At 40.6% G+C, this 23,348-nt stretch overlaps 1 protein-coding gene and 1 long non-coding RNA gene across 2 annotated transcripts in view; one reads left to right on the top strand and one right to left on the bottom strand.

Annotated features, from left to right (window-relative positions):
- The window catches only part of ADTRP (androgen dependent TFPI regulating protein), a 29,862-nt gene that overhangs the window by 2,092 nt on the left and 4,422 nt on the right, over positions 1-23,348 (bottom strand). Inside the window, exons 2-5 of the mRNA XM_051799278.1 lie at positions 19,767-19,901; positions 18,241-18,342; positions 9,132-9,247; positions 5,213-5,364 (exon numbers count right to left, since the gene is read on the bottom strand). Of these exons, the coding sequence (XP_051655238.1) occupies positions 5,213-5,364; positions 9,132-9,247; positions 18,241-18,342; positions 19,767-19,901 (505 nt within the window). The remainder of the gene's footprint in view (positions 1-5,212; positions 5,365-9,131; positions 9,248-18,240; positions 18,343-19,766; positions 19,902-23,348) is intronic.
- Positions 1,664-22,296, top strand: LOC127476399 (uncharacterized). The gene is made up of 4 exons (XR_007906590.1): positions 1,664-1,969; positions 5,745-5,927; positions 14,985-15,073; positions 22,191-22,296. It is a non-coding gene; the product is annotated as an uncharacterized LOC127476399 (long non-coding RNA).

Genomic DNA, 23,348 nt, shown 5'->3' with positions numbered 1-23,348 from the left:
GCATAGCGTTTGGCGATTGACCTGATACGGAACAGAATCTTGGCATTTATTCCTTCCGAAATGATCCTGTATTTTGTACAGACCAAACAGATATTTTGAAGACCACAAAGAAAAAAAATAGCCTCTTAGGCCAGGGCCAGCATGCTAACCAGCACCTGTTAATGTCTGGCCTCCACTGATGAAATCATAAGCCCTGGGTTGCCACAGCTTCTGATCTGGTCTGCCTCCAGTGGATCATCAGATAAGGTTATCACCAAGAGCAGGACATGTAAGAGGTAGTGCAGATTTCCTTTAAACAGCCAGTTGTCTCTACCTGAGGGGTAAGCTGCAGCTTGGGGGAATGACAAAGATGAAAGATATAAATATGCCATCACAGGTTTGTGGCACAACTACGACGAATGGATGAGACCAAAGTAAATACTCATATTTGCAAACTCTGGGATTTAAATCCTCTTAAATTTGAGTTCCGTTCATCACCAGCAATATGGTGAAATTACAGATATAAACATCTTTTGTTCACTGAAAGGAAGAGATAGACTTGGACTCATTCTTTTTTTTTTTTAAAGGCATGATACAACAAATTAAGATATCTTCTGGAAAGGGGTCTGAGTTTAAGAATCTCTTCTGGATACTGCAATAACTAAGGGTGTAACTAGTGCCTGGAGTGATAACTATCTGCAGAACATCAACATTTTAACATGCATACAAAAACTGTTGTTCATAAGCCTGTACCAGTACACTGGTAACACAACTTTATACCCCACACAGTAGCCCTTTGCATCCCTTTATTTGCCATTTGAGTTTCTGCAGTCTCAAGGTCTGTTCAGAAGAATGAGAGCATCAAGAATTCAATCTTTTTATAGTATTGCCTTGCATTACAGAGATTTGTGTGGTGCCACATAGGCTGGATTTCCCAATAGCTGGCAACAGGGTGTCAAGAGAACTTGGTTTCAAAAGCGCATAAATACAAAAATAATACTCAGAGAAAATAATCATGTTACATGTTTCTGGAAAGTGCATTTAATGCGAAAGTGCTCCAGAAAAGAAGAGGAAAAACAGGTTAATGAGAAGATTGCTGCCTAACTTTAGTTCAGCCTTAAATAAATACATAAATATGATGTAGCACTGTCTTTCCAAGATATTCAAGAGCTCGTAGAAGATCTGGAGGAGCACGTGCATCTGTGCACTGAGCATGAGAAAGTTACTTCACCATAAGTTTTCTCTCTTTCCTGAGAGCAATGGCTTATTCTTGTTGTGCTGCCTTATCCCTTGCTTTATAATATCTTCAATTTTGGCTTTGCCCTTGCTGATGTTCCTCAGCCAGCTGCTGGCCAAAGCTTTCCCTTTTGGAATACAGCAAACATACAGCTGGGTCTGTGGGAACTGCTGCCTGCTCTGACAGTCAGCCTCCCTTCCTCCCTTTCTGCCTTGTTTCTCTCCCAAAGGACAGTTCCACCACCTAGGGATGAGCATCCCTCTGGACTTGGTAGAGGCTTTGTGGTTGTAAAACCTTGCCAGGGGTTTGCCTGGTATCCCTCAGAAGGCATTTCAATCCCTAGTGGAGCAGGTAGTTGTTGCTAGCTATAGCTTCTCTCCACCTACATTTCAAAGTATTGAAATGAAGCAGCTGATGAATGTTGTTTTGGGGGTTTTTTTCAGATATATTGGAAGACAAATGAATCTGCTCCATCCTCAAATGCTGGTTCTAGAGAAGAAATCTCAGTTGAAATGCTGCTCTGTCTGATGTGGAGAAGTTTGATCCAAATTTCTCCCAAGGATCTGGTTGTCTCGACAAGAGCAAAACCCGAAGGAACACTGCTTTGCTTTATTTTTGAGGATTCTAGTTTGACTGGTCAAAGGAACATGAGATCAGTTGCCTATGTGATGTTTTCCACCCATCAGGAATGGGAGAAGCTATCACGTGGTTGATCCTTGGTACTCAGACCCTGCAGCCAGATTGTTGACTGAGGTAAATTTATGGCAGTAAAAGAATCAGCTCATTGTTTCAAATTATCCTCTTTGGAGTTTCTGTATTGCTCAACATTGTCTTGTACTCTAGAAACTCTGGGATTTAAAACAAAAAGAAGTCATTACTGGTACTATTTTCTGTGCCTCTCAGGCTGTGCAGCTGGGTTGCCTTAGTTACCACCAATCCAACTGTGCAAGGGGAGGGAGAGGCACATGAGAGAGAATACATTTTTAAAACCTCCAATACTGTATGAAGCAGTTTGTCTATAAATAATAAAATTAATTTAGGGTATGTCATCTTCTGGTTGTTCTGAAAAGGAAAAACAAGGTTATATTATTCTACAACCTGGATTTTCTAGCTCTCAGAAGTGATACTCTATCCTTTTGGTCAAGCACAGGACAATTACTTGCTTGAAGCAGAAAGCTGCCATCTGTAGTCTTTGGAATAAGTTGGAACTAACTAAGTGTGAAAAAGAGTAAATATTTATGTAGCTGGTTTTAGGAAAAGTAATAGTGGCTCGGAGTTATAAAGGAATGGGGAAGAGTCCATAAGAAGCATGCTATGCTGTGGGACAAGCTTCATTTGCAGCCTACAGTCTGCCACACAATCTATGTCCAGAAGGAAATCAGGCTTGCCACTCTGGTGGAACTATTTGTTAATTATTTCTTGCACCTTCGAGTAAACACATCTGGGCACAAACTCAGCAACCATTCTTCCTTTGAGTGGGAAAGAAAGAAAAAGCAGCAACAGCCCTGGAGTTTTTTTCCTTTTGGGAGGATCCTGGTGCCAGCAGCCAGGACAGGGAGCTCTGCCTCGTCAGATCCCACCGGTATCAGGTCTAATTGCTCAGTGGCTACAGGTGTTATTGAAGAAGGTGTTTTCAGATGTGCCTATAGGAACCTAGTGGATAATTACATTGCTCTGTAACCCAAACTGGGCATTTGGGGGACTGAGCAGGAAGCAAAAGAGAGATCAAAAGTGCCCTTCCATGTACATTTTCTTTTCAGGGAAGCGGGAGGTGGGCAGAGTAGAGAGCACAGAAAGATGAAGAGATCTGTCCTCTACCACCACAGACAGTTTTACTTTGTGTGGGGGGGTTGGTTTTTGTTTGGTTTGGTTTTCTGTAGGGTCATTTTAACTGCATCATCTGCCTTATTGTGATGGGAAGGTGAGACGGGAAAGGGTAGGATGAAAAAAGGTACATGGAGCCATTTTTTCTGGGGGAACAAAGGTATGCTGGAATTGTGTCTTCATTCAGTTTGCAGCTCTTTTTATTCTGGTAGTGCTGAGCCAAAGATTTGTCTCAATCAGGAACATATTAAGAATTTGGCACACTGTAATTTGGAATAGCTTCCCTGTGGCTGTGCTTCAATGCTTATTGGGACCTTGTTATCGACACCAGCTTAAGGAAGTCTTAGCCTTCTCTTGAGTGGACACAGCTGGGAAATGAATTGGGAAAAAGACTTTGTACCAACATGGGGAACTGTAGCTCAAGGGAAATATCTTGCACATGGGTGAAAACACCATGTAATTGTTAAGGCCAGGATTTTATGGCTCCTTTGAAAAATATCAAGTATACATGGAGAGGCAGACCCACCACACACAAGAGGCCTCCAGGGGTCACAAGAGCACACCATGTATCAGTGGAGGATATCATATATGCTGTGTTTATATACATACTCTGAGGTTGCATTCGTGCTACCACAACTGGGGGTGATTTTCAGCCTTTTTGTGTGCACAGAAAAGTTGAGTGCTTGCCCCAGTTTATTTAGTCAGCTGTTCGAAATGTGTTTTTGCACTTAATTTGATCTCTGCTTAGTATGACCTTTTGTCCAATCAATTAACACATTGGAAATCAAATTATTTTAATTCTGATTATCTCCAATGTATGCATCAGGCATACTCTAGGCCTGAAATTACTATACTCTGACATGAAAAAAAATCTGATACCTAGATGTATCAGATATCTCATATAAAGACTCACACCATCTTGTAGTGATGATGTGGTCTTTGATTGGTAATAGTTACTATTTATGTGATACATCTGAAACCGGAACTAGTGCAGAAAGGCTGCAAATCAGTTTTCATTTACCAGCAGTCCTCATCTCATATCATGTTTATGCAGAATAGAATGCAGCCAGAATTTCCAAACATCAACATGCAGACCAAGCATCTTATTTGCAAAGGTATCAAGCGGTGAAGTTGGTTATTCAGCACATTTGAAAGTCAATCTGCTGCTTTTAGGTAGCTGAGTATGGATGGTGAGAGACTAGCTACAGACACTCTACTTTGGCTTGGCAGGCATGTGAGACTTTGTAAAATGGATCAGGCATCAAATGTTCCCTGAGAACAGAGGGAGGTTGTCTTATTTATTTTCAGAGGTGTTTTTGCAGTGTTTTTTCTTTCATCAGAAAGCCAGTTTAAGAAATTGCAAATGTTCACACATTTGTCCTAAATAAAATACACACATTTTTCTGACAGAAACACTTTCATCCTCAAAAACTTAATCTTGAATTAAAAGGGAAAGAGGAAACCAGAAGGGATAATGATGACAAAAACAACAGTAACAACAACAATAATGATAATATCCAATGCCAAACACCCAAAGGTGCTTCCTCAGTTCTTTCTTTCCTCCAACTGTTGAATGTGTCCTCCTAAACTATTTTTTCCCAACTGCCCATTTGTCCAAGAAAGCTGTCTTTCATTTTCCTTAAATCACTACCAGTTATAACACTACCAAAGAAGAAGGGAGAAATTCTCAAGAGTTTGTAAAACTTTCTGAAGTACTGTTTTATTCATGGAGCTGCTGCCACGATGCTTTTGCTTGGATACAGTAATGCATTTCTATAAATTGTCAGTAAACAGTGCTGTTCCCTAGTCTGACAAGCACCACGTGATGCAGGTGTAAGAGTTTTAGCCTGGGAGACAAGGCTTCTCTGGACCCTTCTTTGAGTAGGAGTTCAAAACCAGTGATTATGTTTGTAAGAGACGCTTCTTTAGCCACATTTGAGAAAGCTGGCCTGGCCTTTTTTCTGGTAGGGTTGGGATCCTTGCTTCAATTTGTTCTCTCTTTGTTAGTAAGTGGGCAGGACTTGGCAATCACTATCAGATACCCAAAATGCCATCACCCCCCGTCAGTGTACTAGTGCCCCCTTCCTCTCCCTGCCTGCCTAAGCAATCACAGCAATTAATTTTTGATTTGTTTTCATATGGTTAGAAGTAATAAACAAAACTTGGACTGACCCCATATCATACGGTTGAGGAACTCTCCAAAATTGTAGAAAGAGACGATGACAGCAAGGCTACCGGCAAAAAAGGCTGCTAGTCCAGGTGGGCTGAACAAAGCAAAGAGAGGATATACCCACTCTCCTGTTACAGAATAAATCCACAGGACCCTAGGCAAGGAAGGAGAGAAATCACCTTTGGTTAGGACCATTCAGTTAGAAGAACCACTTAACTATTTCTAACTCCTGAAAGGCCAAGTTATCAAAACGGTCTTGATACAGAGAAAATTAGATCAGCTGTCTATACATCTCCTCAGCACTTGGGCTATTTGCTGTGAAGCACACTTAAGCTGCTGCCAAATTAAATGGGTTTCAGTGCAGGTTGAAATGCACAAAATGTTCTGCTGTCACCCTGGTGACATTGGCTATTAACAGCAGTAAAATAACACTAAAACAGCAAAATGTTCCTGAACAGGAATGTGCCCTTGTATATGCTAAGTGAAGCTTATTCAAATAAGCTCTCACATGTGTTTGCTCTCTATTTACAGCAGCTTTTCAGCCCCTATCCAGATCTCAAGGGCTTGTGGAGACAGTGCTGCTTCTCCCTGCCTCAATCCTGCTGCTGTTGACCACTGTTTTGAGGAGTGGAAAGAAGTTTTCAGGAGGCAAGAGGGCAAGGACAATTCTCCAGCATCTTTTCTTTTGGTCTAAGAAGAGGAAGAGAAGAGGAATGGGTAGATAGGAAACAGATGCAGCTGCTTCACTCCTTTTTTCCAGAACTCTTTGTAAAGCATAGTTTGGAAAAGAAGGAAAAGGAAAAAGATTAATATGCCTGCTTTATAGGGTTTATTTTCTTCCACTTAGGCCCTCTCTTTCTGCTTTTTTCTTCTTTCAGAAAACATGTTGTAGTGCCTGTCAGTTCACTGGTACTATTCTCATTGTTTATGGCTCATAAAAGTAGTTTGTAGAAAACACCTGAATTTAAGAATATAAAAGTGGTCTTTATATACTAAATATAGGAAAAAATACAATTTTTGTGACTAAAATTATATATATTTGTGTTGAATATGTAAAGAATATAAGAAATAGGGTTGGTCTCCAGTGATTGTTGTAAGATTCTGCCATTCTAACGATGGACAGCACTTCCCTAAAACAAAGCTTTGGGTCCAAAAGATGCTAAAAGGTTTAATTCTTGATTAAAAAAACCCCACATATAAGGTGAATGCCATACTTTCCACCATCAGTGCTAACATGGGAATGCAATCCCACTCTTTCTGATGGCAACCAGCCTGCTACCTTATGCTGAGCATCATTCCTCAAAGAGAAGTGACAAACAGGCTGCCCTACCATCTTGCAGCTGTGTCCTGACACTGAGCAATGGGAGAGTTCTAAGGACAAAAAAAAAGTTTGAAAAGATGATTCTTCCTTTCTCTAGTTAGAGAAGGAAAGAGTGGGGCATAAAAAAGGTGGATTTTTACCCTGCCTGTAAATTGAGATTTACTAATCCTCATCAAAGGGATAGAGTGGAGAAATGGAAGGGATTGGTAGTGGAGCTTTCTGGACTGAGCACAGAAATGTTTAAATATAGAGACTTATTTTCATGATTTAAGGTTCTTTCATCAAACAAACAGGGCTGTGAAACACAGAAGTAATTAAAAAAATAAAAGCCTGCAGAAAAGGCCACTGAGAGGCTGAGCAGAAATACTGAAGACCAGGTGCTAACTGGAGCCTGTGCAAATATCAGCATGTGTTCTTCACTGCACAGGACTACTCTTTCTGTATTGTGTCTCAAACAGTAAAACAGAGAATGAAAACTGCCTTTATTTTATATAACGAGGAGCTAGATTATCTTGATGCAATTTGGCCAGCTGGTGTGTCTCATATGAAGCACTCCACCTTGTGTTCTCAAACCCAAATAAATGACTATGCAGGGTATTCAGAGCTACAGTGAAACCCTGCTCAGAGGCAGGTGCCTGGTGCAAGCCATCGCTGGTGCTTAGTTTCTCTGTTACCTTGCAGGGACCAGCTCTCAGCCCATTGACACTGCAGCAATGGCAGTGGCAGTTCAAGGAGAGGCTTTTAGGAAGGACTCTGTTGCTTTTGATACATACAGTGCCTCAATGGGACTATTAAATCACCAGGTTGCAGCACCAACAGTAAAATATGTACCTACGTTAAGACTTCAGTGCACAGGCCTGAAATTCTTTATGTTAGTTGAAAGCTGTTGTCTGTGGTTGCAGGGAATCAAGAAGAGGAGGCCAGAAGAAAGCAAATAGGAGGTTCCTTGCTGACTTGGGAGCAGTATTGAAATCCTAATATTTCTATCCAGTCATCAGGGCCCTGGGACAAAGGGGCCAAGCATTCTAAGGTACCACCTTCCACTCAGGACCCTGGCAGCACCATGCAGCACCAACTCACAGAAGATACTGGGAGGGCTCAATTGTGTTGATGCTTGTGTTAATCCTCATCCTTTGGTGTGGATTCAGATCCTGATATGAATTGTGTCTCCTGAAGGGTGAAATTGCTCAGCTGATAGGAAATTTAGGGGAAGACATGGCACACATGGCTGTACTAGTTGCTGGAAGAGCAGTCTGGTCTCAAAGACAGTAAAACTCAAATGTCAGAAGACAAGCAAAACAAAGCTGGTGTTAAGCAACTGGGTAAATGAGAACATAGAAAAGGAATTCAGGAAGACGTGGTTGTAATCCTATTAGGCTCTGGGTTGGATTAGGATAAATGGCTCTTAAGTTCCTTATGTAATGTAACAGTGAAGTCCCCTGCTTCCACAGTCTCTCTTACACAGACTGATGTGTTTCAAGTCACATGTGTGACTTTTGTCTGTGCAGTTCATTTTCTATTCCAAATGTTCATTTGGTGGGCTGAAGGTAGTCTCTAGCTGATAGTGCGAACTGGTGGGTAGGAATGGGAATGATGGGTTCCCTCACAGTCCCAGTGACTTCTCAGAAATCTTTGCATGAAGACAGGTCACTTCCCTGCAGACCTGTATCCTCTTGTTGTTATCCTCTTCTGTATCCTCCACCCTAAGGCCTGGATGTTTCCTCAGCTCTGGAAAGTGATATCACAGCATACCCTGAAATTATACAGACCCCTTCCTGAGCAGAGTCTCAACATGAGACATCCTCAGAGTATTTTGAAGTGTTGGCAGCTGTCCATGGTTATATGGAGTGGTAGTGCCTCCAGACCAGGATGCAACAGATGCAAACCCAGCTCCAGGGGTGCATGACGCACACACAGGAGGTACACAGATGGCTATGGGCTGGAGTGGGCGTGCTGATTAGATAGAGTTTATTCTCTCAAGATTGTTCTCCAGTGTGTTGGGGATCAACTGTGGTACATTGTTGGAAATGTAGGCGGTGTCCACAGGTGGAGTAGGAGGTGCTAGTGGGGCAGACACCTCCTTGCTACCCATTGGGTTGCACCTGGCTCTGAGTATCATTTTCTGTCTCAAGTTTCTAAACCCAGCCATGTGTTTCCCTGCCAAATACTGAACTGAATTTTACTCCTCCCCTGCTTCCATGACCCCTAGACCTTTTGAGATTTGGTGGTTTTGCAGTGAGCAAGAGAGCAAATGGAGGTAAATTTGATGGTACTGGTAGAAATAAAAAATCCAGTCCAGCATAAATAACTCAGAGTACTTGGAGTTTATGGCAATTTAGTTGCTTTTCTATAAGAGGCCTTAGAAGAGCAGAAGATACTGTGTAAGGTATCAGTACCTGTACTGTGTTTGAAGAAATCTCGTCTACCTACATCTGGAAATAGTTTCTGTGGGTCTCAGCTGAAGTTTAAATGATTTCTCCACAGAACAGACTGTTGTCTTCCATGTACCTGGGCGAGAACTTAGATCTAAGTACAGCAATTGGCCTTGTTTTACAAAGTAGATCACTTGAAGAAAATGTTTTAAAATACATAATTCTTACCAACTGATATACAGAAAAGCGACAAATCCCAATAGAATCAATCCCTTCCTCTTTGCTGGGTAACGGTGTGGCAAGGCAAGGATTTCCAGGAGAGCAAATGGCAATACAGCTGTGTGCTGAGGAAAAAAGAGAGTCTGTCACTGACCGATTGCAGTGCCTCACCTTCAGTTATTGCTGATCACAAAGCTCAAGCACCTGCCTATAAGCAAAGGGTTATTTAACAATACTGAGTATAATTGTATACAAATGTGCATACTTGGTTTTTTTCATAGTGAAGAAGTACCCCTACAGTAATGAGCACAAAAATTTTCTTGTTAGTATGATGTAAAAGGTACGTAATGAGGTTTGCCTGTAGCGTGATCTGCGTTACTTTATAATAGATGAGCTCTCCTTTTGCATTTTTAATGCAATAATTTTTTTGTTAATTCCCATTAGAGTACAGAAGTTATTGAACTCTATTGTAATGTGCACTTGAGGATGTAAAAAGTCTGCTCCTTGAACTCATTAAGCAATTGTTGGATTGCCTTTTTGTTCTCTTCAACTCACTATTGTATTTTGTATATTGTCATTTATTACTTACTCCAGTGCAATTGCAGTGTGTTGTGCTTCTCTTTTTAAACTGAAAAATGGGGTGGTAAACATACAGAGGACTTCAGTTAGCTGTGATTGAAGATGATGAAGGAACTTCAGAAAAGCTTATTTAAGAGTTAGAAAGGAGTTAGATTGCTGGAGAAGCGTGTTTTTCTTTTTTTTTTTTGGTCAAAGAGTTTGTATTGTATTAAGTAGATTCAGTTTCAAAGACTTTTATGATAACTCTCTGAGCATGGAGGATTTTCAGCACTGTGCAGACAATTTGGTGGCACTGACTATTTTGTGGTGAGCAGCTGCCTCCAAGAGGAGGTGGGGATGTTGGGAGTGCAGCAGAAGGCCTTCTGCTCTCAGATGTTGAATGGACAGTGTAGGGACTCTTGGGATGCTAATGCCTCAACTTGTTGACTGATTTGTACCAATTTCAGAAAATAATTTGTTTTGGTGAAATTTCCACACTGAAAGTTTGGTAATATTCCCTGTGCAAACAAACGACTTCAAGTTGCAATACCTAGGAGAGATGGCTTAAACAATGTTGAGGAACAACACAGCAAAAACAGTCAATGAGATGCAAAGGTGAAAACTAAAGCAACTCTAGCTGACTAGTTGGTTAAATTCCTATTAATTAAGGAAATATTTTCATGGGTAGATAGAGGGAGGTATGGGAGGAGGGCAACAGAGTAAGATAGACTTTTAAACAGAAAAAATGTGAAACTAAGGATTTCTTTTGTATTTTTCCCTAAAGGCACAACCTGCTGGATGTATGGTATGAAGTTTCCTCTTGTCTTAAGGAAATGATTGTAATACTTTCAATGTATGTGTCTGTCAGAGACTTTGCTGAGTATCTGATATGATAGTATGGTGTCAAAGTTTTCTTGCTGCATATTTATAGTATAAGTTGTCACAAATACACATTAAATTCCTTAAATGCACATTGAGCTATATATATTATGCATGAAAACAGTCTTTACCTATTTGTTTGAGACAGGCATCCATTTTTGTCTGCTGCTGCCAAGTGACAACTCCCTGGAAGCTGCATGTCCTCCTTCAGCCCTCCCAACACCCCTGAGAGCTGCTATTCATACCTGGCTGTCCTACTATCAAAATAACCCTTTCGCCTTCGTTATCATTTTTTTCAGAGAAAAGAGATAGAAAAGATTTATTTGATGTTCCAGTTTCTCTCACTCACTGGCATTGAGATTTCCTTCTGTTTTCTTTCACAAAGATATTCTTCAACTCTACAACCCGCTTAGTTGATCACATAGGTCTTGTATCAGTACAAGTGATTCCTGAGTTCATTTATCATGTTTCCTTTGTGAATATAAAGGTTTTTTCTTTTTGTCCACAACTCCTTCTCATGTACACATACACCCCAGGCCAGTAACCATGTGGGAAAATCTTCTCTTGCATTTCTGCTGTCCCAGAGTCCACTGGTGGTTTCACGTATTTCTACCAAGCCAAATTTGTCCATTAACAGTAAAATCACAGAGGTATTTCTGTCGAATATCTGAGCATGTTTGTGACAGCAGATGTGTATTTATACAGCAGACACCAGAGGAACACGAGGATGGCTACAGGGTGCAAAGCTTACCCTTTGCCTGTGACACACAGCTGGATTTCCACACGATTTTCCTCTCGCAGCAGAGGGACGTTGACTTTGGCAACATCGTTAGTGATAGACCATATGTCATGGTTAATCATATCTACTGAAAGGCTTTAAAGTCTTCTCATATCCTTCTCAATAAAAAAAATAAAAAAAAGTATTTTCTAATTCAAGTTATTTTTAACCATAGGTCTCTAGTGCATAGTCATTAAATATATTTTCAACCCTATTTAGCTGAGCTTCATATCCTTAAACTGATGTATATCTGAGGGGTGCAGTATTTGTATGGGGCCAAATTAAAATATACAGTTTTGCCTCCTCCTTTAAAGAAAACTTAATAATTAAGCTCAGATTGACATAGATCAAAATATTGGCAAAAATTACTGGAAACAGTGACTCATTTTTTATTTCAATTAACAGTTTCTCGGTTTCACATATAAACAGTGAAACTGTCAAAAGTAATTATCACAGAGGGAGAAAAAAACCTATTTCACTCCAAAGTAAGGAAAACAAGCTAAAACAGTAGCTCTGTGTACTGATCAGGCTATCAATGAACCAAAGTGAATCAGAGAGGTTTTTTTGACTCTTGGCAGGAATCCTGTTAGTACTTATTTTTATGTTCTTTGAAATATTAATGTATTTACTTGTCTAACAACCTCTGTTTGTTGAGGGAAGCTTTCAGCTTACAAATTTTGCAAGAGTAAAGTATTTTAAAAGCTGGGGTTTTTTATGTATTTCTATAATGAAAAGGTAAAAGTTATGGGACTTTCCAAATTGTCAGAGGCCTTTGGTTAGCTAATCACACTTTTAATCTGAATTCTGCTTCCAAACATTCAATTTTAAAATCCTTTGTGTCTCTTTTTGGCACTTATTATGATTTTTAACTTGTGTTTGGTTTCTTTGCTTCTTTCCTTACAAACTCAGATGAATCTGAACTAGTTAAAAAATTGCAAATTTATTTTTGTAGCTCATAAACTCTGGCATATGAATACAGGGGAAAGAAAGTTTCTTAAACATATGTTGAACTTTATCTGAAACATTGGCATGTTAACTCATATCCTGCAGAGAAGAACATTCTTTTCCTTCTTTACTTTTTGTTTCCCAGGATACGTTTCAGGTTCATCAGTTTAAACTGAGATAAATAGTCCTCTCTGAATATTTTTTCCACTGTTTGGTCAGTCCATATGGAATCTTTACTTCCCATGTTTTGAGTAATTTGTGCGTTTATTTAATGCTATATCCTCGTTTCGCCATTGAGAATACAAGCACAAGCAAGTTTCCTGGGGTCGAGAAGACAGGGTTTGGGTAGAGTTTGTGTTCAGCTGCAGGCTCCAGCCTAGGCTGAGTTTTAAGCCCATGAATAATCTCCCCAGAGCTGCTGAGATCACTCGTACGCCTAACGCGTGTGTTGCAGTTGACTCGGTTTGACCTTGTTTGACTCCAGAGTGAAGGAAATGATGCCTCGGTTGACCATAGCTGTTTGTTTCTAATTTGTCTGCATTTACATACCCTCCATGTCTGCTTTCCATTAACATGTGAGACTTTAGGGAGGGATTTTTTTCACAAACAGTTACCGCTGGCCAACCTAAACTCCACTGGGCACAGTTGGAGACCATCAAGTGCTTTTGAAAAACTGCCTGTGTTTCTCCTTTCAGACAAATTCCCCACAGAGATTGTGTGCTGACAACCACTCATGGCCAACACTCATGCTTCTATCTTCTCCATCAGTATGTTACTGCAAAGAAAAAGCAAAACCCCACTTTGGTGCTGCCTTATGAGGCTTGTAAGCCAGTGTTCATTGGTTGACCCTTGAGGTGTTTACTCAGATATTCAGCTCTTTGTTGGGAAACATCCCCTTGTCTATGGAAATTTCCTTCAGTCAGATTCTTTCATAAACACAGCCTGTGTTATCTGAGCATAATAAAACTAAATGGCTTCCTGTCACGATGACCTCTGTTTAGTTTTATACTCATAATTTTCTGAATCTCTGTATGCTCTTTCCTTTTTTGGCCTAATTTTCGAACAAATCCCCACTTTTGATTTATTTTGATATTATTTTGCCTTCATTCAAATGCCTCCTTCAAAATTTTCTTTTCCAATATATCCTTATACGTTTTTCTTACTCTCTTAACCTCTCTTTAATTTTCGGGGTGGAAATGGCTTAAGCATTATTGTTCATTTTATTTCTTTAACTAGTACATTGCCATGTTTAGTTAAAGAAATAATTCTCTCTTAGAGTTACTACATATTTTACGTCTTTTATATTCTCAGCCATCAGTGCATTTCCAGGGAAACACAGATTTATTTTATGGATAGAGTGGGATGTACAAGGAGTCCTGTTACTGAGCAGGTGTGGTGGCAAATTAGTCAGGAAGCTATTGCTCAGTTTAATTCCAGCAGCACTCCTCTCTGAACCTTCAGCTACTCTCTCTTTCTGCCCTTTCCAGGTCCATTCATGCTCATCTGTAAACCAACTTTTTTTTTTTCTTAGACACATAGGTAGTTCTGGAGCATTGTTGTGAAAAATGGATGAAACATCAGACCAATTGTGTGATCAAAGGTAAAAGAGTTTCAGAGATAAAGTTTCTTTCTTGCATGCATGCATTTTTGGTAATAAGGCCCTGGCTGGATATCCTATTGCTTACTAGCAAATGTTTTGTCTCAACGTCAATGCCAGAATTTTAATTGCATTTCACCCTGACATTAGATACGTAGTCTAAGAAACTGATGTTGCATTGCAGCTGGAGGCTGACATGAGACTGAAGTGACACATCCTTTGCTGTGGAATATTTGTCTCCAGCTGTTCCTTTGCGGGGTGGGTTACGGAGGCTGCACCTGTGCACACTGGGGTAGCAGCAGCCCGGGAGGATTCCCTGCCATAACATTTGTCTGTAAAACACATACTTTCTCCCTGAGGAAATGGGCTTATGTCAACAAAAAATGGAAACTTCAAAAAAATCTATGTAGTGCTGGGAAAAGCTAAGGATTTTTGCTCTTAAATGTGTGGGGTGATTAATTTTGTGTGCCATATCCCTCACACATACATTCTTCTTTGCCAAAAGCTGAATGTAGTTGAAAGCCTATGAGTGTCCATTGTTGCCAGACAGCTTAAAATTGAGATAATGTGAAATGCAAACAAATGGAAATGTTTCTCTCTGGTATAAATGTGCAAGAATTATTAAGCATTAAATACCACTTGAAAAGAGAATAATTTAAGATTGTCAAAGATGAACCTGAGGTTGTTCTTGTGTACACACCTGGAGTAATGGTCCAGTTAGAGTGGCCTGAACAAGTGGGTTTTGCTCTATGAACTGATTTTGCACCCCCTTTTTTGGTTAGTGATGCAGCAGCTTCCTAAAATAGCTGTAGTAATTTATATTCATAGAACTTATTATTTTCCAGATGGAAGTAAATCACATTGATCCAAAATACCATTTCTGTTGATGTAGTTGTGTACACACTGGGGAAGGTAAGGCTTAACTATGTAGGCAGAACACAAGCAGCTTGTATATACCAAGAAGCTCCAAGATGAGAGGGAACATTGTGAGTCTTGCTGGTATTCTTACTGTCAGGGCATCAGTGGCTTGCTTCAGTGAAGGAAAATTACTTGTATGCACACAGCTTGTTCTCTCGCTCCCTTGCATTTTCTTTTATACATTCAGATACTGCTTACGTGCATCAGGTCAAGGTTCAAAGGAGATTCAGAGGCTCAGGCCATTTGGACTCGTCATCTTTGCTGAAAATCTGCCAGGTAAGACGTGTTTCTTCTGTGTCTCCATTTACCATCCCTCCTTTTCTATTCTCAGCATTTTAGCTTACAAAGTCCTCTGAACACGCATTATTCACAACAACCAGTAAAGTGCCTAGGACACTAAAATGCTGATTTTTGTAAAGGTGAGTGGGTAACACAGCTAAAGAGTAAATTAGAAAAAGAGATGGCTGAACTAAACTTATCTGCAGCCTGGAAATAGAGAAAATTTTGTTTTTTACAAGAACTACCCTACAGACTGAAAATATAAACCTGTTTTTACAAAAAGACAATTCTACTGCTACCATTTTTTGTGAACACATGTGGTCAAGGCTGATGTGTATCTTTTGTTATAGATTAAAATGTTTTTGAGTTATCTCTTCTGAACCACCACCGCCCCTCTTTGTTTAGTGTTCAATTCTGTCAGACCCTTCAAAATGTAACATTCCCCAATATTGCCATGAAGTTGAAAAATATGTGCATATGGTTTAATACAACTGTCTCCAGCAGTTAGTTGCCTTCTGGAGGGTATCCAGATGTTGCTTGGAAAGAGATGACTGGGAAAGAAATAAACAAATTCACTTGACAAATTGGCCAGCATATCTTTTGTCTCAGCCATCTTCCACTTCAAAAATCTTGTTCAAATAAAATAATTGTGCTTGAGACATAAGTAGGGTGGGTTTTTTTTCATCCATGAAGCTCAAAGTTTTGTATAGAGATGGTAAAACATAATTATCACAGGTAAACAGAAGTGGAAACTGAGGCTCAACCTTTGGATTAAACTCAGGAAAAAAGCAGAGAGAAACCCAGATAGTCTGGAATATTTGGCCCCTTCAAATATTAGCAAAATTCCTTTCTACATTAGCCATCCTTTCCGCAAAACAGAGGATATTTCTGCTCAGACTGCAAAAACATGCCTGAACTGTAGTGCTCTCTCCACAACTCTGGGCTACCTGGTGGGCAACAACACTTTCCCACTGTAAGAGCAGTCCATGTGAGGGAAAAAAATGGCCAGTTCATTTTTGCAAGGAAGGTGCTGCAGCATCACCACAAGCAGCTCAGTATCCTGAAGTGATTTTGCGTGCGTGTTCTACAGTTACATAACAACATATGCTTTCTCTATTTACAATATTAAAATAGACCACAATTTAAAAAAAAAGTACTCCCGCTGCAAATTATATGGCACTGACATTTACTACTGATAGACCAGTGTCTTTTTCCACCAAAGTCAGCTACATGCTGCCTCAATCTGCCATGAAATGTCTGGAATCTCAGAGCCGTAATGTATAGCAATGTGCAAGAAAATGAACCCAAAGAAAAAGTGTCCGCTTGGCAATCAGAATTTGGAGATTGTCCCTTAAAGTGTTGGTATCTCCCTGCAGCTCCCTAGTGTTTCCAGTGGTGGTGTTGGAAGAAAGAAATGCCTCAGTGAAGCCTGAAGGCACCTGTTGGAAGGTGTGTCAAAACACAAGGATTGTCAATAGCAGGGATCAGTCTATGCTGGCGGCACATGTTTTACACTTGATATTGACTGGAAGGAAAATTTCCCACCCAGGAACTGTCAAGCGCAAGATGTCTGCAGTGTATTAAGAGCTTCAGAAATAAAATACTAGGTTGTGATAGAGGTTTGCTTTATGCGAAGTTTCTATCTCGTCAAAATAATTTTCAGGAAGAATTGTTTTTCCTTTTTTTATCACCTGTTTTTGACATTTTTGATATGGAAAAGCTTTTTGTTGTTGTCAGAATGACTCTGTTATGAAATGTAGATATAGGTAGGGTAAGACAGGAGTTATAACTAATATGTTTGAGAGATTCCTGCAAAGAGTTCTTGCATATGAAATAAAATGGTATGTCCTAGTGCCTCTCAACCTTACCATGTCATAAAGAAATGTGGAAATGGAAAGGGCAAATTCTCAGCTGTGTGCTGGGATTAAAACAAGCAGCAAAGCCTATATCCTCTCAGCTCCACTATGTACCCTCCCCTTCCCCAGCACTTCCACCACTGTGAAGATTTTAAACCAGTTGCCCGTATTGCATCCTGGCCCTGAAACCAGCATGATGCTGAGGACATGAAGAATTTGTCATTTTTGTGGATGATGATTTTGAGAGAGAGTGGTGTCCTCTTGCACCCTTTCACAGAGGTTTGGACAGCCACAAAAAGGCCCTGGTTGAGATGAATTGGTGGGCAGAGAGCTGGTGATGAGGTTAAATGTGTGTGATGGCTGTAGTTTATCACTCGGGTATCAGCAATGCAGACATGCCTATGTGTGTTTGGATTCCAGTCACACATCTCTGAATATGCCTGTCCAAATCAAGTGGCTGCTCAAACCTCCAGCAACTGTCTTCAACCAGACACCCCAAAACCTCCCACATTTTCCTCCAACACCCGTCATGAACTGCTGCAGTGGGTTGCAAAGCGCTATTCTTAAGAAATTAAGTCTGGAGAGAAATGAGTCTTCTATGCGATTATTTCATAGTTTTTGGCTCCTCTGATTCAGCCTAGCACTGAACCTCTCCCTTCTCTCCCCCTTCCCATTAGCCCCATGAGGCCTCCCTGACCTTGCAATCCACCCACAGTTTCTATGTTACTGTCAGCCTCCTTACACTTGACTGATGAGAAATATGTGATTATTCAACACATCATAAAAACGGCCAGAGCAAATGAAGGAGAAATCTGGAAAGTATTTACAGAAAATCTGTAAACAATCATTGCAATCCAGCTATTCAAAGCTGTGCACACATTAGCTTATTAGCTATAGACCTGTCAGATTTTCTTTGGTTATTTCACCTTTTTTAAAAAATTAAGAGCTGCTTTGTTATACTCCCAGCCGTTTTGTATTTTAGAGACTTCTGTTAGCAGAGACAATTTCTTTCTTGAGCTACAATAAGCGAGATTTTTTTCCTTCTGACTACACATCATTTCATTGGCTTCAGAGGTTTGACAAGCACCAATTCACTGACATCCTTTTGTGATAAAAGGCTTCTTGAGGCAGCTTCAAGCACATGCATCTGCTTGCTGTGTACAGCTCAACATCAGATTCAGACAAGCAGGAAGGAGGAGGTGAGAAAGAAGAAGCTGTGAAACTCTTCTGGAAAGTGACACAATGCATTGATGGGACGTTGCAAAGTCTCCCTCTTCTCTGCAAGAGGCCAAGGTGTTTCTTACTCACCATAGCGTGGTTTAACCAGAATGGGATCACTCTATCAAGGCTTCTGGGATAAACCAGCTCTCGATTGTAGGAATACAGTGTCCAAAAGGATATACACACAAACTGGAACACAAACACAAAATAAAAGAAATTTAGAAAAGAAAGACAAACATAATTAGGATAGGATTTGGTTAGTGCTTTCATTTCTGAGAAGGCAAAACATTTTCTCCATGAAAAATGATGACACTGCCAGATGAACTCATGTTATCTCACATTTACTCTGAGATGCAGTGTTCTGTGTTGATACTGGGAGAAAAAACCTCCTTTATAAAGTGCCAACACTGACATTTTCTGTGGAATCCAAGATTAGCTGCTTCTTCTTTTTTCCCTTTCCCTTTCCCTTTGCGGATGGGATCTTTTGATGGTCCAGGAGTTCTCCTCAAGGGACTGTCTGTCAAGCCTGTGTTTTGCTCAGTGACAAAGGAAAAGCAGATCTTAGTAAGACAGTTCACACAGTCTTACCCTTATCTTCACAATTCATAAACCTAATTCAGAAACTGCAGGTGAAAGCTGTACTTTGGCCCCCCTTTTTTTCCCAACAGAGTAGGATTTACAGTGGGAGAACTTAACTGGAGGAAATGATCCCTGGTATCAGTTACTGATACCTGGAAGCTGATTTGCATTTTGTTTGGCCTGGCTTTGTATTTGAGCACACTTTGTGGTTAGGGTTGGAAATCAGGGGTGTGAGATGCTGGAAGAAGGAGACAGAGCCTCTGTCTGGCTTGAATGGTGGGGATCCCTGGGGGGATATGACAGCAGCATTGTGAATACTGCTGTGCAGGGAAGACAAATTATCCAGTCTCTCTGACTCCATCCCTGTCAGGACATTTTTACTGAACCAGCTAGCTTGTGGACCATGTTTAAGCAGTGCTTCTCAGCCCTTTGAGATTCAGAGGTGGCTGCAGGCATCACTCTCAAAGAGTGCACCTACATGTATAAATAACCCATCAGTTCCTGTCCAACCCACGGTGTTTTGATAAACAGCATTGTCTGTGAGGGAGTAGGTGATACATGATGAATCTGACATAAGCTGTGACTATAATTATTTTTCCATGAATCTGTTTCTCTCCAGTGCTTATTTAAAGCCACACTGGCTTTAGAGAAGGAGATGTGAGGTTTTATTGTGTCTTAGGTACCCTCTCATGTCCTCCCGACCTGTTCTGCCCTTTAGAGAAAAGCCCTAAGTTAATAAAGCCACAGCTATTTGAACCATGAGATTAACGGAGAGGTTACACCTCATTCACCCTTTGGGGTCAATCTGTGTCCACTCAAGGACAGTAACCCTAACATTTGTGCAAGAGGCTTTGCTTTCAACCATGACAGGCTCAGCATTGTTTCTTCTTCTAAACGGTCCAAATCCACTGCAAATTCAAGGGTAAAAGAGAGCCCTTAGTTCTTATCTCTTTTATACACATACATGGTATGCTATATACCCTTAAGCATTTATGCAAATGTTATTTTCTCGTACAGAGACAAAGGTTACTTACTGTGGACACTGGGAAAGCCAGGACACTGAAAAGAAGGTCTCTGCTGGAAATTACGCACTTAGCACATCGCAGTTTCTTAATTAGTCTCAACACATCAGCCAGGAAGGACACCCCATAGAAGACGGCCTGCAAAATCTAAAGTAATTACACCTAATGAGGAAAACTCATACAGCTTTCATTAGCACACACCTCAATGAAATCTGTCCTTGCTCTTCAGGGAGCTGTTTTGTTCATGAGTTGCAAGCCTGCGTGAGGGAAATAGCTGTTGGCTAAATCTTTTTTTACTAGCTGAAACTGATTAAAGAAAGTTGTTCAGGAGATAACTTTAACAATATCTCAGTTAACAGACTAAACAGAGATGTGTGATGTGATTCAGATGGGTGAAGTGATTCAGATGTTGAAAGCCAGCTCCCTCATACTTCCTATGTTAATTGTTGACGTTGGATGTATCTGAGCAGGAGAGAATAAAATACGCCAGGAAATGTTTTCTGTAAAGCAATTGCTAGATGGATTTTCCCACCATTTAGCCAACACAGGTTCTTTCCAGGGACTCACAGTGCAGTTGATATCACTGTCAAGTAGTTCAAAATGCTCTAATATGAGAATTAGGTGCAGAAGTTATCCAAAACAGAACCTCTTTTGCTGAACTCAAATTCAATAAAGGATTTCAAGTGCTTAGAAGCAGAGATCCAGACCACTGAAGTTTTAGTTAAGTTTACATAGAACTATTTATAACTAATGAATTTTAGGGATGAGAGGTTGTGTTTTGGGTTCAGGGTTTTTTTTTATTTCTTTCTTTACATCATTTACAAGCAATGAGGGAGGGATTGTTTGGGGAGGGTGCTAGGAGGATTTGGTAAAGAATTAGGCAAGTGCACACAAAACAGAACTCCGCAAATTATGTGTGAAATTGTCAGAACATTGTGGTTTAAGGCAATATTGCTTTTCTGATTGCTTCATTTTCTCTCCTAACACTACACAGCAGATCGAGACGAACCCAGTTTGTCAGATGCACAAAGGCAGAGCTTTGCAGAAAAATACTTCTCCCACTGCCTTGCATTCCCCACCGAGTCAGTTCAGTTTGGTTAACTCACAGGGTGGCCCCTTCTTTTTAAGGCTAGATTCTCCCAGAGTGATGCAATATGGGAAACAGACTACTGCAAACACGAGACCAGCTAGTGATACTTAAATGGAAAGATGGTTACAGCTTTCAGGATGAGATCTCTTTTGCCATGATCTCCACTGTGAATCAGATACTTATTTAAAGCAAAGTGTCTGAAGTTGTGGCTGGTTACTTCATCAGTTTCTGAAGAAGCTGAGAAGGGTGGTGCTTGGGAGGGGAAAGGATTAGTGCAATGCTTTTCCATGAGAAATTCCTTTTTTATCAAAGTATCTGAGGGGAGGAGGGGACTATGGTTTCACCATGGATGTTGTCAAACAAGTACTTCCGCGAGGTTTAGTCTGGAGAGGCTGAGTCTTCCTGGGCAGCTAAATGACCATAGTTTGCAGTTATCTACAATCCCCATCCATTTTGTGTGTTCTCAGCAAAGGGAAAGATACATTCTTCCTGCCCTATCCTTTCCGCAGTCCAGAGAGTCACCACAGTAGACTGTATCCAGGTGCCACTGGTGGAGTGTCTCCCCTCCCTGTGCAGACCCGCAACAACAGAGGTAGAGAGGAGCTGATACAAGCTGGGTAACTGGCCCAGGGTCACCGAGGACAAGGTATCAGAGGTCATGCATCACCTGGTTCAGCTGCAAAGCCCCATGTTCCCTATCAAGGCATTGGTTGAACAGCCCCAATTTTATATAAAAAAAAAAAGCCCAAGCAGCTTCATCAGAACCCACATATGGTTCTGTTCAATTCTGAGGCACCCAAACCAGCTCTTTTAAACGTGTTGTTTTTCTCTCCCCATTATTACCATTAGCCTCTGTAACTGCAGGCACTATCTCAGTCAGTAGGGATTCAGCCCTCTAAGTCATGGGTCTGGTTCAGAAAAGTCCATGCTGGGATGCAGCATACTCAGACACAAACACATGTTCAAGGCCCAGTCCTTGGCCTCACCAGGGCACCAATACCAAGTCCTTGAAGAGCTAAGAAAAGCCTGGTAATAAACAGAAGCTCTTGTTACGCCCTGTAGAGTCAGCAGCAACTTTCTGTTAAAAGCATAAAAAATTAACATGAGGGTGGTGACAGTCTGGTGACACATGGTGACTAATTGCCAATAAAGCAATTAGGGAGAGGTCTGGTTCCCAGAGGATGAGGCTATTATTATCTTGTTCATGGTCAGCCTTCCATTAATCATGGGACAGGGATAGGCTGTGTCTTTCCCCGCTTCAAAATTAACTAAAACAAACATTTCTGAAAAGAAACAGTCCCAAAACAGCCACGTTCTCAGCCTGGTAAATATTTCTTCATACACAGGGGAGGACAATGTTATCTTCTGTATGGAAAATGCTTATCTGAACATGTAACCTGACCCATTTCTCTGGCTGAGCATGAAGAACAACTCCTGAAGAAGTTTGAACTCAGTCTCAGAAGCTTGGATGTGTGCTGCTGTAGCTCTACCCTTGTTCATCACCGTAGTTTCAAAGGGGTTTCAGACATTTCAGTGATCACTGTGTATTTCCAGAAGCAATAGAAGATTGTACAAGTAATTTTCAAGCCAGAAAACTGAACTTATCTAGAATCATCCCTAGTAATGCTCAGTCTGGCACTGTGCACCCCTGGTAGATTCGAGTCAGAGCTCCAAACCCACACAGGTTATTCCTATAAGAAGGGTGCATCCAAATATTGCAGCCCTTCACTAAAGGGAAAATGTTGACATTAAAAAAAAAAAAAAAAGGCATGAAAACATCAAATTATTCCAGATGTCCTGTCCTGTGAATTTCTCAAGCAGAAGTACTGGCGCTCACAAATCCATTTCAGTCGCTCATGGAATATAAATCTGGCTGTAAATAGAGAGGATTCCCTAAAGTATTCCCACACGAACAGAAGGAAGACTGGAAGCATTTAGAAAGCTAACAATTAACCCAAAGAGGAGAATATGGATATGATTATCCCTGCTGGAGAGAGGCTGCTTTTCCCTCTATACCCTGCAGAGTTCCATGGTGCTAGGTGCTGTACAAACATTTAATTTGGCCAGATCAATTTTCCAAACTGAGACTCATCGTGACAAAGACAAACCTCAATTTTTATCTGCTGCAGTGATCAAAAGGGTGTTTCTGTTTAACTAACCTGACATGATTTACTTTTGTGTATAAGATCTTGCCATATGTGTATATTGAAAATCTTCAACTAGTACAAATAAATCGGCTCCAAGCTCTGCCCTTAAGGGACGAATAACTCCAATATTCTGAGCAAGTTATTAGAGTTAACAGTCAACATTTAGTGTGGACGCACATCCATTCATATGAGTGTCCTGGAAAATATCTATGCTAAATACTGGGCCTATTTTTAAATAAATGCAAAACAGATTTCAGGAGAATTGAACAGTATTTCCATTATGAAAGACAAAAGCGCAAGGAATAAACTGGGGCAGGAATGCAATTAATAGTTTTTAAAGGTGCAGTGTGCTCATTA

The sequence above is a fragment of the Manacus candei genome, unplaced genomic scaffold, assembly GCF_025592945.1.
Source record: "Manacus candei isolate 608988 ecotype Guabito, Panama unplaced genomic scaffold, ASM2559294v1 h1tg000049l, whole genome shotgun sequence".
Classification (NCBI taxonomy): Eukaryota; Metazoa; Chordata; class Aves; order Passeriformes; family Pipridae; genus Manacus; species Manacus candei.
This window is presented reverse-complemented; position numbering and strand designations above follow the sequence as displayed.